Source organism: Pristiophorus japonicus, chromosome 19 (genome assembly GCF_044704955.1).
Source record: "Pristiophorus japonicus isolate sPriJap1 chromosome 19, sPriJap1.hap1, whole genome shotgun sequence".
Taxonomy (NCBI): domain Eukaryota; kingdom Metazoa; phylum Chordata; class Chondrichthyes; family Pristiophoridae; genus Pristiophorus; species Pristiophorus japonicus.
In genome coordinates this window covers 95,492,088-95,507,914 of record NC_091995.1, presented here as the reverse complement: position 1 = coordinate 95,507,914, position 15,827 = coordinate 95,492,088, and the positions used below count along the sequence as shown (strand labels likewise).

Here is a 15,827-nt window from a genome sequence, read left to right as displayed (position 1 = left end):
AGCTAAGCTGAAAAGAGTGAATTTATTCCAGCAAAGTGCTCTCTCCACCTCCAGACAGCAGCAACTGGAGAGCTCTTGAAAAGTCTTTCCTTGTCCATTCATAGATCCGTTTGTACCTTGACTTGAGTCATGTGACATCCAGCATCCTCAAAATAAATCATAAAAGCGAACATGCTCCTTTGAAGCAGTCTGCAGTCTGTACATCAAAGTTCTCTGTAGCCGTTTAACAATCTGTGTTCCCACAGCCACTGTAACTGAATCATACATGTCCGGAAATAACTGCATTTATAGCATAAAAATGGGCCATTCAACCATCCCAACCCCTTCCTCATTATTCTTATTGAAACATACAACATTCTTACAGGGCTTGACAGGGTAGATGCAGGGAGGGTGTTTCCCCCGAGCTGGGGAGTCTAGAACCAGAGGTCACAGTCTCAGGATAAGGGGTCGGCCATTTAGGACTGAGATGAGGAGAAACTTCTTCTCTCAGAGGGTGGTGAATCTTTGGAACTCTCTGCCCCAGAGGGCTGTGGAGGCTCAGTCTTTGAGTATATTCAAGGCTGAGATCGATGGATTTTTGTATATTAAGGGAATCGAGGGATCGGGCGGGAAAGTGGAGTTGAGGTCGAAGATCAGCCGTGATCTCATTGAATGGCGGAGCAGGCTCGAGGGGCCGAATGGCCGACTCCTGCTCCTAATTCTGATGCTCTGTGACCTGTGCTATCACTGACCTGCCGAAAGCCCAACGCCGTTACTGGAGAACAAGAATAAGACAATGATTCATTCCCAGGACCAATCTTCCAACCTCGACAATGAAGAAATTATCCCTCTCTAAACAAGGCCTTCAAAGTTAATTAGAATGATTTTTAGGAAGGGGTACAGGTGGATAGAACGAAACAAAGAGATGCATTTCTATAGCGCCTTTCACGACAACAGGACGTCCCAAAGCGCTTTACAGCCAATGAAGTACTTTTTGGAGTGTAGTCACTGTTGTAATGTGGGAAAACACAGCAGCCAATTTGCGCACAGCAAGCTCCCACACACAGCAATGTGATAATGACCCAGATCACCTGTTTTTGATGAATGAGGCACTCCCTCAGTACTACCCCTCCAACAGTGTGACACTCCCTCAGCACTGCTCCTCAGACAGTGCGGCGCTCCCTCAGTACTGCCCCTCCGACAGTGCGGCGCTCCCTCAGTACTGCCCCTCCGACAGTGCGGCGCTCCCTCAGTACTGCCCCTCCGACAGTGCGGAGCTCCCTCAGTACTGCCCCTCCGACAGTGCGGCGCTCCTTCAGTATTGCCCCTCCGACAGTGCGGCGCTCCCTCAGTACTGCCCCTCCGACAGTGCGGCACTCCCTCAGTGCTGCCCCTCCGACAGTGCGGCACTCCCTCAGTGCTGCCCCTCTGACAGTGCGGGGCTCCCTCGGCACTGCCCCTCCGACAGTGAGGCGCTCCCTCAGTACTGCCCCTCTGACAGTGCGGCACTCCCTCAGTGCTGCCCCTCTGACAGTGCGGGGCTCCCTCGGCACTGCCCCTCCGACAGTGAGGCACTCCCTCAGTACTGCCTCTCCGACAGTGCGGCGCTCCCTCAGTACTGCACTGGGAGTGTCAGCCTGGATTTATGTGCTCAAGTCCCTGGAGCGCTGATTCGGACCCACAAGCTGCTGACCCAGAGGTGAATGCGCTGCCCAGTGAGCCACGGCTGACACAGGCTGTGTCTGATCTCTAACCCCCCCCACTTCCTTCACTTTGAGGACGATGTTAAATTCCCCGAGCACCGGCGGGTCCACTTACATAGTCAATTTCCTCGTCGTAGGCGCTCCTCTCGTTCCTGCTCTTCATCTTCGGGAAGACCTCCTTCACGATGTGCGGGCCTTTGCCGTTGCAGTCGCCGTGGCCGGCAGCGAGTGCCGCCGAGCTGTTCTTCCTGCCCGCGGTCTGGGCGGCAGGGACCCGGAGCAGCTCGGGCAGGTCAGCGGAACCCTTGGTGTCCAGGGAGAGCGCCCGGCGGTGCTGCAGGCCCGAGCCGTTGACCGCCTCCGGCCGGAGGTCGTCGGGGTCGCCGTCGGGGCCGGGCTTGCGGCTGTCGCCGGACAGCAGCGACTCAAGCTCACCACCGTAGGGCTTGCGCTTCAGGCTCGAGGTGCGGCCCATGCTGTTCCAGCTGGCTCTCCGGCTTCCCCAGCCCCCGCCCCCGCCCCACGGGATGTAGTGAGAGCTTCGGAGGCTTGACTGAAAAAAGAGGACAACACGGGGTCAACAGCGGCACGCCATGGTCTCCAGGATGCTCCCCCGCCACCGTGAAACCTCTCACTCGGGGGGTGGGGGGGGTGTGGGGGCGGGGTTCGTGCACACCCCAAACCCGGTCGTGATCTGGTAACCCGACACAAACCCAGACCAATTGTGGTTTTGTTCCACACTGCGCCGTCAGGACGGGGTTGACTTATGAGGAAAGGTTGAGTAGGGTTGGGCCTCTACTCATTGGAATTCAGAAGAAGGTGAGGTGATCTTATCGAAACGTACAAGATAAGAACCAGGGGTCACAGTCTGAGGATAAGGGGTAAGCCATTTAGGACCGAGATGAGGAGAAACTTCTTCACCCAGAGAGTGGTGAACCTGTGAAATTCTCGACCACAGAAAGTTGTTGAGGCCAGTTCGTTAGATAGATTCAAGAGGGAGTTAGATGTGGCCCTTACAGCTAAAGGGATCAAGGGGTATGGAGAGAAAGCAGGAAAGGGGTACTGAGGTGAATGATCAGCCATGATCATATTGAATGGTGGTGCAGGCTCGAAGGGCCGAATGGCCTACTCCTGCACCTATTTTCTATGTTGCTATGTTTCTATTATGAGGGGGCTTGACAAGGTGGATGCAGAGAGGATGTTTCCACTGATGGGGGAGACTAGAACTAGGGGGCATGATCTTAGAATAAGGGGCCGCCCATTTAAAACTGAGATGAGGATGAATTTCTTCTCTCAGAGGGTTGCAAATCTGTGGAATTCGCTGCCACAGAGAGCTGTGGAAGCTGGGACATTGAATAAATTTAAGACAGAAATAGACAGTTTCTTAAGCGATAAGGGGATAAGGAGTTATGGGGAGCGGGCAGGGAAGTGGACCCGAGTCCATGATTGGATCAGCCATGATCGTATTAAATGGCGGAGCAGGCTCGAGGGGCCGTATGGCCTACTCCTGCTCCTATTTCTTATGTTCTTATACGTCAGAACACTGCTTTAAGACTAAATCTGGCCTGCAGCTCATAGCGTTAGCTGAGAATTTAATTGAAAGATTAAACGCTCTCATTCGGCATCTCATATCCCAAATGTAGGGTGAAGGGGGATTTATCGCTACTTGTAAATATTCTGACTATAAGTACCATCCATAATAAGCACTCCTTGTTGTAACTACCCTCTACAGTAAGTGCCATCAGCCACGAGTACTCCCACTGTTTATTGTTGTTTAACTCTCCCCCTAGGTTCATTACAACCAGAAACGCAGTCACCCCGAACCCTCGCTCTAACCTATGTGCACTCGGAGTTCCGCATGTTTCGATATCTCGACCTGTTTGTCCTGGAAGGATTCTTGATTAACTTGTATCATGGTTATATTAGATTAGGCTTACAAACAGCGAACTCCCACAGGCATGTATTACAGGGCGGATTGTCGGGTCTTCGCGCTCCGTTTTTCGCCCCAGAGCGGTGGCAATGGCGGGGGGGGGGGGGGGGGGGGGCGAGGTGGGCAGTCAGCCTCCAGCGCCCCGCGGCGATCCCCGGGTCTGGTTTAGCGGCAGCACGGAGCAGCACCGTGGGGAGAGTCGCGTCTCGGCACCGGCCCGAGCTTTAACTCCAGCCCGACCCATCCGCCCCGAATGCCACAATGAACCTTTCATTCAGTGTGCTCAGCAAGGGGCTTGGCTGAGCAGATAATATAGTGAGCATAAGCTCAAGTGTAGAGTCGCCAGTCCTCCAGTAATTGAGTATTAATCTTCCAGGACGCTCCTGCGTGCAAAAATCCGGGAGAGAAATCATGGGGACGTTAACGAAAATTGAATTTTTTTTCCCGTTTTGTTTGAACACTTTCAATGAGTTATAAAAGTATAGCAGTTGGGGAGGAAAGGTGGCTTGACTGATAGTGAATAATCATCCAATCGGGTAATGGAGAGTCTGTTAGCTTTCTAATTGGCCGTGGATGTAATAGAGTTCCACCTAGTGGACGACTGATGTAACAACATTAAAAGGTCATGTGGCAAGGCCATGTGACACAGTTCTGTTTGGAGCCATCTTGCAGTGTGGTGCTTGTGTAGCTGTGTCTATGATATCACAGTGGGGAGGCAGGGCGCGGCATGGATGGGCGTGTTGGACAGCCAATGGCAGGAGTGTGGGGGAGGGGGCGGTTGGGGGCAGGAGGGTCATGCGATGAAAGTTCCAGGAATAGGTCCCAACCAGAGTTGGCCAACCGCGTGCTGAAGGGGAGACCAGCGAGAGATTGTTTAACACTCTCACTAGGTCACGCTCCTCACCAATCCCTGCTCACGCTTCAAAGACCGCCCTCCCCCCCTCCCGGCAGTGGTATCCCAGCGTCGGCTCTTACACCGATGACCAACGAGGTCTTTACCAGCGACTTCTGGTCAAAGTTCACCCGAGTCAGTGAGGTCACACTGCTTTTCCGCGACCCAGCGGCGACGTAAAAGTTTTCGGGCTGCAGCGAGCTCCTTGATGAGGTCATGATCGCCGATCCTATCGAAGGGTTCGAAGGAGAAAGGTCCAGGTGCCCGTTGGGAGTCATAGCGGTGGAGCAGGCTTTCAGCTCTGCAAGGAATTCATCACAAGAAAAACCAACCGTTAGAAACTGGCCAAGAATTTCCTCTCTCACTTCTAAACTGCAATGTATTTGCTTCATGGGTTCTTTGCTTCAGAATTTATAGCAACACATTGCTATTAAGAACTAGTTGGTTTATTAGCAAAGGTTTAACAATCACACTACACATTACCGGTTCATCCACCAGGCTCACAACCACCTGCCCCATCGTGGATCCCCCGAACCCAACTGGCCGGGGTTTTATTGAGTCTTGTGTACATCACGTGACTGGCTAAGCCACTCCCAACTCAACAGCTCGACAACTATTTTAAAAGTAACTTTCAATCAAGTGCCCCTTTTTTTTTTTGAGGGCACCAAAACCCACAAATTAACAATGAAAACATTAAAGGGAAACTTATCAAATCGAATTAAATTAAGGTTTTGTTCCCTGTTGAGATGATGCACTCCAGTCCCTCCGGCGCCCACCTCTCGCGGAAGGCCGCGAGCGTACCGGTGGACACCTCCAGGGATACCCTGGCGCGAATGTAGCCGCGGAAGAGAGGCAGGCAGTCGGGCTGAACGACCCCCTTGACAGCTCTACAAACCTGTGAGCATACTCACGGGGCCATACATTATACAAAGCATTGGTGGTATGAAGCATAACAGTTCTATACCTCTCTTAAGAACATGAGAAAAAGGAGCAGGAGTCGGCCATTCGGCCCCTCGAGCCTGCTCCGCCATTCAATGAGATCATGGCTGATCTTCGACCTCAACTCCACTTTCCCGCCTGATCCCCATATCCCTCAATTCCCTTAGAGTACTAAAATGTAGCGATCTCTGTCTTGAATATACTCAAAGACTGAGCCTCCACAGCCCCCTGGGGCAGAGAATTCCAAAGATTCACCACCCTCTGAGTGAAGAGATTTCTCCTCATCTCAGTCCTAAATGGCCGACCCCTTATCCTGAGACTGTGTGACCTCTGGTTCTAGACCCCCCAGGCCGGGGGGGAAACATCCTCCCTGCATCTACCCTGTCAATCCCCCTCAGAACCTTACATGCTTCTCTTCGCCCAGCTGGTTAATGGCAGAGTACAAATGAAAAAGTCTCAGAGGCTAGTCTGTGCCCAGTTATAAAATCATAAAATCGCACAGCACAGGAGGAGGCCATTGGGCCCATCGAGCCTGTGCCGGCTCTGTGACAGAGTGAACCCATCAGTCCCACTCCCCCCGCTCTTTCCCCACAGCCCTGCAATTTTTCCATTTCAAGTATTTATCCAATTTCCTTTTGAAAGTTACTATTGCATCTGCTCCCACCGCCCTTTCACTACACATCACGCCGTGCGAAACAATGTTTCCCCATCTCCCCCTCGGGTTCTTTTGGCAATTTTCTTAAATCCGTGTCCCTCTGGTTACCGACCCTCCTGCCCCTGGAAACGCTTTCTCCCGGGCTACTCGATCAAAACCCCTCGTGATTTCCATCCCCCAGAGGAAAACGCCCGCTGTGCCCTGCTCGAGGTGCAGTGCGCGTAGTCACCTGATAAATACTGCATCTCTTTGATCTTCTCACAGTCATCGAAGTTAGTTGAAGTTCGCTCTTCCTCCGAGTCCGACTTGTTGGCGTCTCCCTGACATGGAGGTAGGAGGGAAGAAAGACAAGGCTGTGATCTGAGGGGTGGACGGGGTCAATCCTGGAGCCTCACCAGCTCGGTTCCTTGGTTTAAGCTAGGACGCCATTGCTGCCATCAACCCGGAAGCGTTCTGGGCACGAGCGCTTCAGGCCCATCACGGGAGCGAGCTTGTTATAAACAAAGGAGCCGAAATTGCCCACCGCTGGGAATAGAAACGTAGAAACATAGAAAATAGATGCAGGAGTAGGCCATTCGGCCCTTCGAGCCTGCACCTCCATTCAATATGATCATGGCTGATCATTCACCTCAGTACCCCATTCCTGCTTTCTCTCCATACCCCTTGATCCCTTTAGCTGTAAGGGCTACATCTAACTCTCTCTTGAATATATTTAGTGAATTGGTCTCAACAACTTTCTGTGGTAGAGAATTCCACAGGTTCACCACTCTCTGGGTGAAGAAGTTTCTCCTCATCTCGGTCCTAAATGGCTTACCCCTTATCCTAAGACTGTGTCCCCTGGTTCTGGACTTCCCCAACATTGGGAACATTTTTCCTGCATCTAACCTGTCTAACCCCGTCAGAATTTTATACGTTTCTATGAGGTCCCCTCTCATTCTTCTAAATTCCAGTGAATATAAGTCTGGTCGATCCAGTCTGTCTTCAGATGTCAGTCCTGCCGTCCCGGGAATCAGTCTGGTGAACCTTCGCTGCACTCCCGAATGGGGCGCATGTTTCTCCTGTTTTTACCACCGCGGTGGTTGAGGTGGCCTCTTGAGCGAAATTCCGCTCTTTGGCTTTCTTTTCCCCCCGGCGTACGGGGGGCGGTGAACGGAAGTGCGCAGTCTCGAGGGGCGGGACTTGGGGGCGGGGTGTAGTGACCGCCGCTGTCCGTCACCGGCTGATGACGACATCGCGAGCCGGCACGAAACTTCGGCCCACTGAGCCACCAGGGAGGGTTTTGGCCGGGCCAGTGGCCTGGCACCCAAGAGAGCGGGGGAGGGGGTGGGGGTGGGGGGGGGGGGTTGCCAGGCTGTCTGTTGGCGGCCCGGCTGAACCCGGTGGGGCATAATTGTCTGCCGGACCTGGCAGTCGGCCAACCCAAAAACAAACATGGCGGCAGCAGCAGTGCGCCCTCCCCGTTAATGGCCACCACACCGCCATTGCAACAAGGCCGCAGCCTCACTGGATCACCGGGAAAAGCGGGCTTTGATACCGCCCGGCAGGAGGTGGATTTCCACGGCGGGATTTCGCCGTCGGGGGGCGGGGATCATCAGCAGTGACGCGTTCTGGTGACGCACCTAGGACGGATCGACAGCAGCGGGGCGGTGGGGGTGAAGGGGAATGGGGGAGGTGTGGGGTGGGGGGGGTGGGGGGGGGGCTAATGGGTCACCGCCGGGATACCACAGGAGCGGAATTTTGATAATGGCGGCCATTACACCAACAGCCTGCGGCCATCGCGCTCCGCAGCCTGGCCGCCGATCTCCGCCGGTAGCAGGCCTTCAGGGACGGAGCAATTTCGGCCCCAGAATTTTAAATGGCGAGATGGGAGCGGACTCGTGCCGAGCCCCCAGCCCCAGAAACATTCTGTTCCCGGTTCCAGATTAACGCCCAGCGCGCTCCTGACACAGCTTCCTGTCGTTGGCAGCAGTCACCCCCGGTTAAAGCATTGGCTGTACAATCCATCAAACAATCGGCGGGGAAGGCTACAAGGGTACGGTGGTGCGATGCATTGCGGAGCTCCCCCTACACTGCCCCAACAATGTGGCTCAACTCCAACTAGGAGAGGGTTTCCCCTTGCTGGGGCGTAGTCGAGTCCTGGACAATATTTATCCCCTCAAACAACATCACTAAAACAGCTGGTCTGGTCAGTAATCTGGCTGTGGGATCTTGCTGTGCACAAATTGGCTGCTGCATTTGTTTTTTTAATGGCCTTGCGAACTTGTGTCGCAACCTTTAGCGATTTGTGTATTTGTACTCCGCGATCTTTTTGTTTCTCTGCCCCACCCAGACGCACACCTTCCCAGTAACAAGTGACCTCCCTATTCCGACCAAAACGTCACACCTCACATTTATCTGTGTTGACCTTCGTTGGCCCATTCTGCAAGTTTATTAATATCCTCCTGTAATTTGTTGCAGTCCTCCTCAGTAAAGGGTGGTCACAGCCAAAGGAGAGCGGAGACTTGCGGGCTCAATCCCGGGGGGTGAAAGGGCAGAGTGCGATCCCGGGGGTGAAAGGGCAGAGTGTGATCTCACCCCAATCCCGGGGGGGGGGCGAAAGGGCACAGTGTGATCCCACCCCAATCCCAGGGGGTGAAAGGGCACAGTGCGATCCCGGGGGGGTGAAAGGGCAGAGTGCGATCCCATCTCAATCCCAGGGGGTGAAAGGGCACAGTGCGATCCCGGGGGGTGAAAGGGCAGAGTGCGATCCCATCTCAATCCCGGGGGGTGAAAGGGCACAGTGCGATCTCACCCCAATCCCAGGGGTTGAAAGGGCACAGTGCGATCCCCACCCCAATCCCGGGAGGTGAAAGGGCACAGTGCGATCTCGTGGGGTAAAGGGCAGAATGCGATCCCACCCCAATGCCGGGGGATGAAAGGGCAGAGTGCAATCCCGGGGATGAAAGGGCAAAGTGCAATCCCGGGGGGGTGAAAGGGCAGAGTGTGATCCCACCTCAATCCCGGGGGGTGAAAGGGCAGAGTGCAATCCCACCCCAATCCCGGGGGGCGGGGGGGTGAAAGGGCACAGTGCGATCCCACCCCAATCCCGGGGGGGGGGTGAAAGGGCACATTACGATCCCATCTCAATCTCGGGGGGTGAAAGGGCACAGTGTGATCCCACCCCAATCCCAGGGGGTGAAAGGGCACAGTGCGATCCCGGGGGGTGAAAGGGCAGAGTGCGATCCCATCTCAATCTCGGGGGGTGAAAGGGCACAGTGCGATCCCCACCCCAATCCCGGGGGGTGAAAGGGCACAGTGCGATCTCACCCCAATCCCAGGGGTTGAAATGGCACAGTGCGATCCCCACCCCAATCCCGGGAGGTGAAAGGGCACAGTGTGATCCCACCCCAATCCCGGGGGGTGAAAGGGCAGAGTGCGATCCCATCCCAATCCCGGGGGGGGGGGGTGAAAGGGCACAGTGCGATCCCACCCCAATCCCAGGGGGTGAAAGGGCAGAGTGCAATCCCACCCCAATCCCAGGGGGTGTGAAAGGGCAGATTGCGATCCCGGGGAGTGAAAGGGCACAGTGCGATCCCACACAGCCCCTCGCGAGGCTGTGCTAACTTCCAGGGGCGACCGGATGACGGTAAGCGAGCAGAAGAAGCGTGGCTACTCACCTCGGCCTGAAAGCCCTCCACCAAGATGGCGACCAAGAGGTTAAAGAGCACGTAATTGCCAAAGGTCATCAGGGCCACAAAGTACAAAGCGGCCCAGGGAGAGGTGGAGGCCATCCCATTATAGAGCACCACGTTCCAATCCTCCTGGGTCAGGATCTGCGGGCATGACAAGCCAGAGTCTCAGACAATGTGAACACAACATCCTCGAATACCAGCGAGCGTTACATTGCGGTCGCGATTGACAATTCATGCACTTTGAAAAACACCGAACAGAAAGACTGGCTCACGATCCGAAATACGGTCAATTAAACTTCTTCACATCGTCAAGTTTTTTTTAAAGTTTGTCCTTTGCCCGGTCAATGACCTTTCACCTGCAGCTGACCCCCGAGCGACACTGGGCGCTCGGTCCAGATCGGTTTGGAAGTGGCAAGTGGAGTTATGTCGCCAATCAGCCATGATCTGATCGAATGGTGGAACAGGTACTGCCCCTCCACACTGTCGGAGGGGCAGTACTGAGGGAGTGCTGCACTGTTCGAGGGGCCGAATGGCCTCCTCCTGCTCCTACGTTCCATTGTACCAGCGTACATTCCACACAACCGTTGGAGGCTGGCTGCTCATTGGGAGCTCCCTGACATGCTCCCTCCCTCCTGTCAAAACTCTCCTCTAAAACCCATCGTGCCTCCATCCTCGCCCCCCCGCCCCCCGCCACACATGCAACCCTCTGTTTTCCCTCCTTCCTTCGGTGTGTCAGCTGTGGCTCAGTGGGCAGCTCTCTCACCTCGGAGTCGGAAAGTTGTGGGTTCAAGTCTCACTCCAGAAACTTGAGCACACAAAATCTAAGCTGACAGTGCAGTGCTGAGGGAGCGCCACACTGTCGGAGGGGCAGTGCTGAGGGAGTGCCGCACTGTCGGAGGGGCAGTGCTGAGGGAGTGCCGAACTGTCGGAGGGGCAGTGCTGAGGGAGTGCCGCACTGTCGGAGTGGCAGTGCTGAGGGAGTGCTGAACTGTCGGAGGGGCAGTGCTGAGGGAGCGCTGCACTGTCGGAGTGGCAGTGCTGAGGGAGTGCTGAACTGTCGGAGGGGCAGTGCTGAGGGAGTGCCGCACTGTCGGAGGGGCAGTGCTGAGACTGAGGGAGCGCCGCACTGTCGGAGGGGCAGTACTGAGGGAGCGCCGCACTGTCGGAGGGGCAGTACTGAGGAAGCGCCGCACTGTCAGAGAGGCAGTACTGAGGGAGCGCCGCACTGTCGGAGGGGCAGTACTGAGGGAGCGCCGCACTGTCGGAGGGGCGGTACTGAGGGAGCGCCGCACTGTCGGAAGGGTATTACTGAGGGAGCGCCGCACTGTTGGAGGGGCAGTACTGAGGGAGCGCCGCACTGTTGGAGGGGCAGTACTGAGGGAGCGCCGCACTGTTGGAGGGGCAGTGCTGAGGGAGTGTCGGAGGGGCGGTACTGAGGGAGTGCTGCACTGTCGGAGGGGCGGTACTGAGGGAGCGCCGCACTGTCGGAGGGGCAGTACTGAGGGAGCGCCGCACTATAGGAGGGGCTGTCTTTCGGATGAGACGTTAAACCGAGGTCCCGTCTGCTCTCTCAAGATCCCAGGGCACTATTTTGAAGAAGTGCAGGGGAGTTATCCCCAGTGTCCTGGGACCAATATTTATCCCGCAATCAACTTAACAAAAGAACAGATTATCTGGGTCATTATCACATGGCTGTGTGTGGGAGCTTGCTGTGCGCAAATTGGCTGCTGCGTTTCCCACATTACAACAGTGACTACACTCCAAAAGTGCTTCATTAGCTGCAAAGCGCTTTGAGACGTTCAGTGGTCGTGAAAGGCGCTATATAAATGCAAGTCTTTCTTCTTCGACAGCAATGCAACTCACTGCTGCCGTTCCCTCCCAATTTCTGGTCGCTGGTCAACATGTAAGGAACTTAACTCAATTAAATGATTCCCTGTGGTTCAGGCTCGAATGTAGTGTCCAAGTTTATTACTCAGACAGCAGTAGTGTAATGGCGATCACGGTTATACAATAGACTCAGACAACCCAGTTTCTTGCCGACTCAAGGTGATGAAGCTTGGCTTCTGTCGGTGTTGGGCTGCCGGCCGTCCGTGAGCTCTCCCTACAAAGCCATCCGTTCCTCTCGTTCCCTCTTTGTACCCATCGGTCACATGTTCAACTCCTCCCAGCACCCTCCCCTTTAATGTGAGTCGTATCACGTGATGCCCAGAATGCATATTGATCCCGACATAATAGCCATCTTTAGGCGGTTTACAGCCTTCGGGGACTCAACATCGAGCGCAACAATTTCACACCATAACCTCGGCACGTATTTTGTTTTTCTTTTTTTCTGTTCCTCTCTCTTTCCCGCGGCAGCTGTTGACGATTCTGCCACGTACACCCTATCTAGACTCATCTTTTGTTTCTTAACTTGTCCCGTTACCATCTCCTCTCGTCTCGCCCCATCGTCCCTTTTGTCTCTCTAATCTCTCCTGCCTTCCACCCTATCACAGACCTTCCCTTTTGTTCTCTCCTCCCCTTCCCCCCCCCTTTCCCTCCCCCCCGCACTTTGCTTAAAACCCGTCACATATCTCACGTCCTCCAGTTCTGATGGAAAGGTCATCGACCTGAGACCTTAGCTCTGCGTCTCTCTGCACAGACGCTGCCCGACCAGCTGATCATTTCCAGCATTTTCTGTTTTTATTAGAATCGGCGACTTGATGACTGAAGTGCTAAAGCCTGAGATATCCTGCCTTGACATGGCAAAGGAACAGAAGGCGACCCGGACAGTCCCAGATAGTTCATGTGACACTGCTACGTGTCAGCTTTGGGTGCTTCCATTGAGACTACGGAGGGATATGCTCGGGGCCCAGGAGAGGCGTGAGTTCGGGGCCAGGCGCCCAGGGGCAGCACGGGACCAGCCCACACTGTGCGATATGTGGGCGCACTGGGTCCGTGCAGCAGAGCTGGTCTCCAGTCGTCCTGGTCAACCCTTGCCACTGGACCAAGACCTCGCTCTGTCAAGCCCCGTGTGGTGGCTGGTGTGCAACGGTCACCCCACGTTAAAAAAATCCACCCACAGGCATCTTCCACCCTTCAGGATGTAGTTCGGGATCCGGAATATTAGGTCCTTCATTGAAACACCTGTGAACTCATCCCTTTTCAGCGTGGAAGCTTCGAGGGACTGCCTATGATGATGATGTTCTGGCCTATCTGTTATTAGCACCTGACACGGGATGTGGCTAACCCGTCTGCTTGTTGCTCCTCCCCATTGTCCCAATTCATCTCCAACATAAGAACATAAGAATTAGGAGCAGGAGTCGGCCATTCGGCCCCTCGAGCCTGCTCCGCCATTTAATAAGATCATGGCTGATCTGATCTTGGACTCAGCTCTACTTCCCCGCCCGCTCCCCATAACCCTGACTCCCTTATCGTTCAAAAATCTGTCTATCTCCACCTTAAATATATTCAATGACCCAGCCTCCACAGCAGAGAATTCCACAGATTTACAACCCTCTGAGAGAAGAAATTCCTGTCTCAACTCCGTCTTAAATGGGCGACCCCTTATTCTGAAATGATGCCCCCTAGTTCTAGATTCCCCCGCGAGGGGAAACATCCTCTCTGCATCTACCCTGTCCAGCCTCCTCAGAATCTTACACGTTTGAATAAGATCACCTCTCATTCTTCTAAACTCCAATGACGACAGGCCCAACCTGCTCAACCTTTCCTCATAAGACAACCCCTCCATCCCCGAGTGAGCCTTCCCTGAACTGAGTATCGGCAGATCCGAGTGTGGGGGGGGGCCAATGGCCTGGGGATATTGTGATTAGCTTTGACACAAGGCAAGTTCGAACAGCCAAACGGGCGTTCTCCACCTTCTGGCCCTGCGCTGCCTGCCACACTCACCTGGAAAACCGTGACGATGGCCCAGAGAAGAGAGTCGAAGTTCTTCCGATCGGGAACGGTGTCTCCACCATCGGTCTTCAGGCTGAACTTACAGCCAAAGATGTGCATTCCCAGAATGCTTTAGGAAAGGGGAAGAAGGGGAGGAGAGGTCAAAGTTCACGTTAACGAGAGATCAAAACGGTTTCAGTGCCATTAAACACTTTGGAGATTAGAGTTCTCCCCCCGCCCCCCCCAACTGCTCTCCTCTTCATTAAGCTGAATTAAAGCACTTGACTTGTATGTGCGCAGATGGGTTCTCCCACAGCCACAGCGATTTGCTTTCATTCCCTCTTATAAGCTTCATATCCAATTATGCATCAAAAGCTGAACCTTATGTGATGCTAATGCGCAGTTTTGTTTGGCACTCGGACATTTGGCTTTGACGCTGCTTCGAGCCGACAGGCAACGTCGTGTGAGGCCCGCCGGTGTCGAGCTCGCTGAGCGTCGTCATGGCAACCGGGCCGGACTGCGAGGTCGGGGAGGGGCTCGCCAATCACGCACAGGCCCCGAGGGGAATGGAGACCACGATGGGTCACAGAGCGGGGCGGCTAAAAAGATAAAACAAACCTTTAAACGTGCTTTCCTTGCGATTCCCCTCAGCCAGTCCAAGAGGCCGGCGCAGATCTGAAATGGGGGGGAACCAGCCCTCTCCCTCACTCCTCCAGGAGGTCCAGGGAACAGGCTGACAGTTCTCTCAGCGAGAGAGTGGTCCACCATACACCCGAGCGGTGGCTGAGGAGTCTAGAACCAGGGGTCACCGTCTCAGGATAAGGGGTCGGCCATTTAGCACTGAGATGAGGAGGAATTTCTTCACTCAGAGGGTGGTGAATCTTTGGAATTCTCTGCCCCAGAGGGCTGTGGAGGCTCAGTCTCTGAGTATATTCAAGGCTGAGATCCAAAAAATTTGGGACTCGAGGGGAATCGAGGGATTATGGGGATCGGGCGAAAAAAAGTGGAGTTGAGGTCGGCGATCAGCCATGATCTCATTGAATGGCGGAGCAGGCTCGAGGGGCCGTATGGCCGACTCCTGCTCCTTGTTCTTATGTTCTTCTGCTTCACAATGGTTCGTTGGGCCTGGTCCTGGGTGGGCAGGGGCAGGGGCAGGGCCAGAGCCGGGGGAACCAGAAGCCCCCAGCATGAGCGAGCCCCGTCGGGAGAGGGCGAGACGATGGACGTTTGTCCGATCGAAGTTGCTGAGCCACGAGCGGCACGTCGATCCCTGCCGACCCACCTGAAGATGAAGATGAAGAGCATCAGCAGCATGCAGAAGGTGGCGACATTGTCCATGGTCTTCATCAGGACGACTAGCTGGCGGCGCAGCGCGGGCATGAACCGCACCAGCTTCAGCACCCGCAGGAGGCGAAAAGTCCGCAGGATCGACAGGCCCCCGTCCGACTGACCGACGATCTCACACACACTGCCGCAAAAAAAAAAACATATTAACAATGCGGGAAATTGCGACATATTCTCCCGACATCACTGAGAAACACACTCTGCAAAATGGCTCCGTCACACACACGGCCGTCACGTGACTGTGCCACATGACCCTTTTTATTATTATTGACATCAGCTGTTGCACTGCCACAGTAGCCCACGAGGTGGAGCTCTATCACAATACCTATTTCTAACCGGTGGAGAGTGTTACACTCCAGGAGTCACAGATGTAAAAGAATCTGGTGCCCAGCCTCGGCTCGGTGGGTGACACCCTCCAGCACCGGAGTCAGAAGGTCGTGGGTTCGAGTCTCCACTCCAGAGACTTCAGCACACACTCCAGGCCGACACTTCCAGTGCTGAAGGAGCGCCGCACTGTCGGAGGGGCAGTACTGAGGGAGCGCCGCACTGTCGGAGGGGCAGTACTGAGGGAGCACCGCACTGTCGGAGGGGCAGTACTGAGGGAGCGCCGCACTGTCAGAGGGGCAGTGCTGAGGGAGCGCCGCACTGTCGGAGGGGCAGTACTGAGGGAGCGCCGCACTGTCGGAGGGGCAGTATTGAGGGAGCACCGCACTGTCGGAGGGGCAGTACTGAGGGAGCGCCGCACTGTCGGAGGGGCAGTACTGAGGGAGCGCCACACTGTCGGAGGGGCAGTACTGAGGGAGCGCCGCACTGCCGGAGGGGCAGTACTGAGGGAGTGTCT

The 15,827-nt window shown here is 55.0% G+C and overlaps 1 protein-coding gene across 1 annotated transcript in view; it reads right to left on the bottom strand.

Annotated features, from left to right (window-relative positions):
* Positions 1–15,827, bottom strand: part of LOC139230545 (voltage-dependent T-type calcium channel subunit alpha-1I-like) — a 240,618-nt gene that overhangs the window by 104,959 nt on the left and 119,832 nt on the right. Inside the window, exons 10-15 of the mRNA XM_070862381.1 lie at positions 14,925–15,110; positions 13,655–13,772; positions 9,755–9,910; positions 6,328–6,418; positions 4,612–4,805; positions 1,798–2,235 (exon numbers count right to left, since the gene is read on the bottom strand). Coding sequence (XP_070718482.1) covers positions 1,798–2,235; positions 4,612–4,805; positions 6,328–6,418; positions 9,755–9,910; positions 13,655–13,772; positions 14,925–15,110 — 1,183 coding nt within the window. The remainder of the gene's footprint in view (positions 1–1,797; positions 2,236–4,611; positions 4,806–6,327; positions 6,419–9,754; positions 9,911–13,654; positions 13,773–14,924; positions 15,111–15,827) is intronic.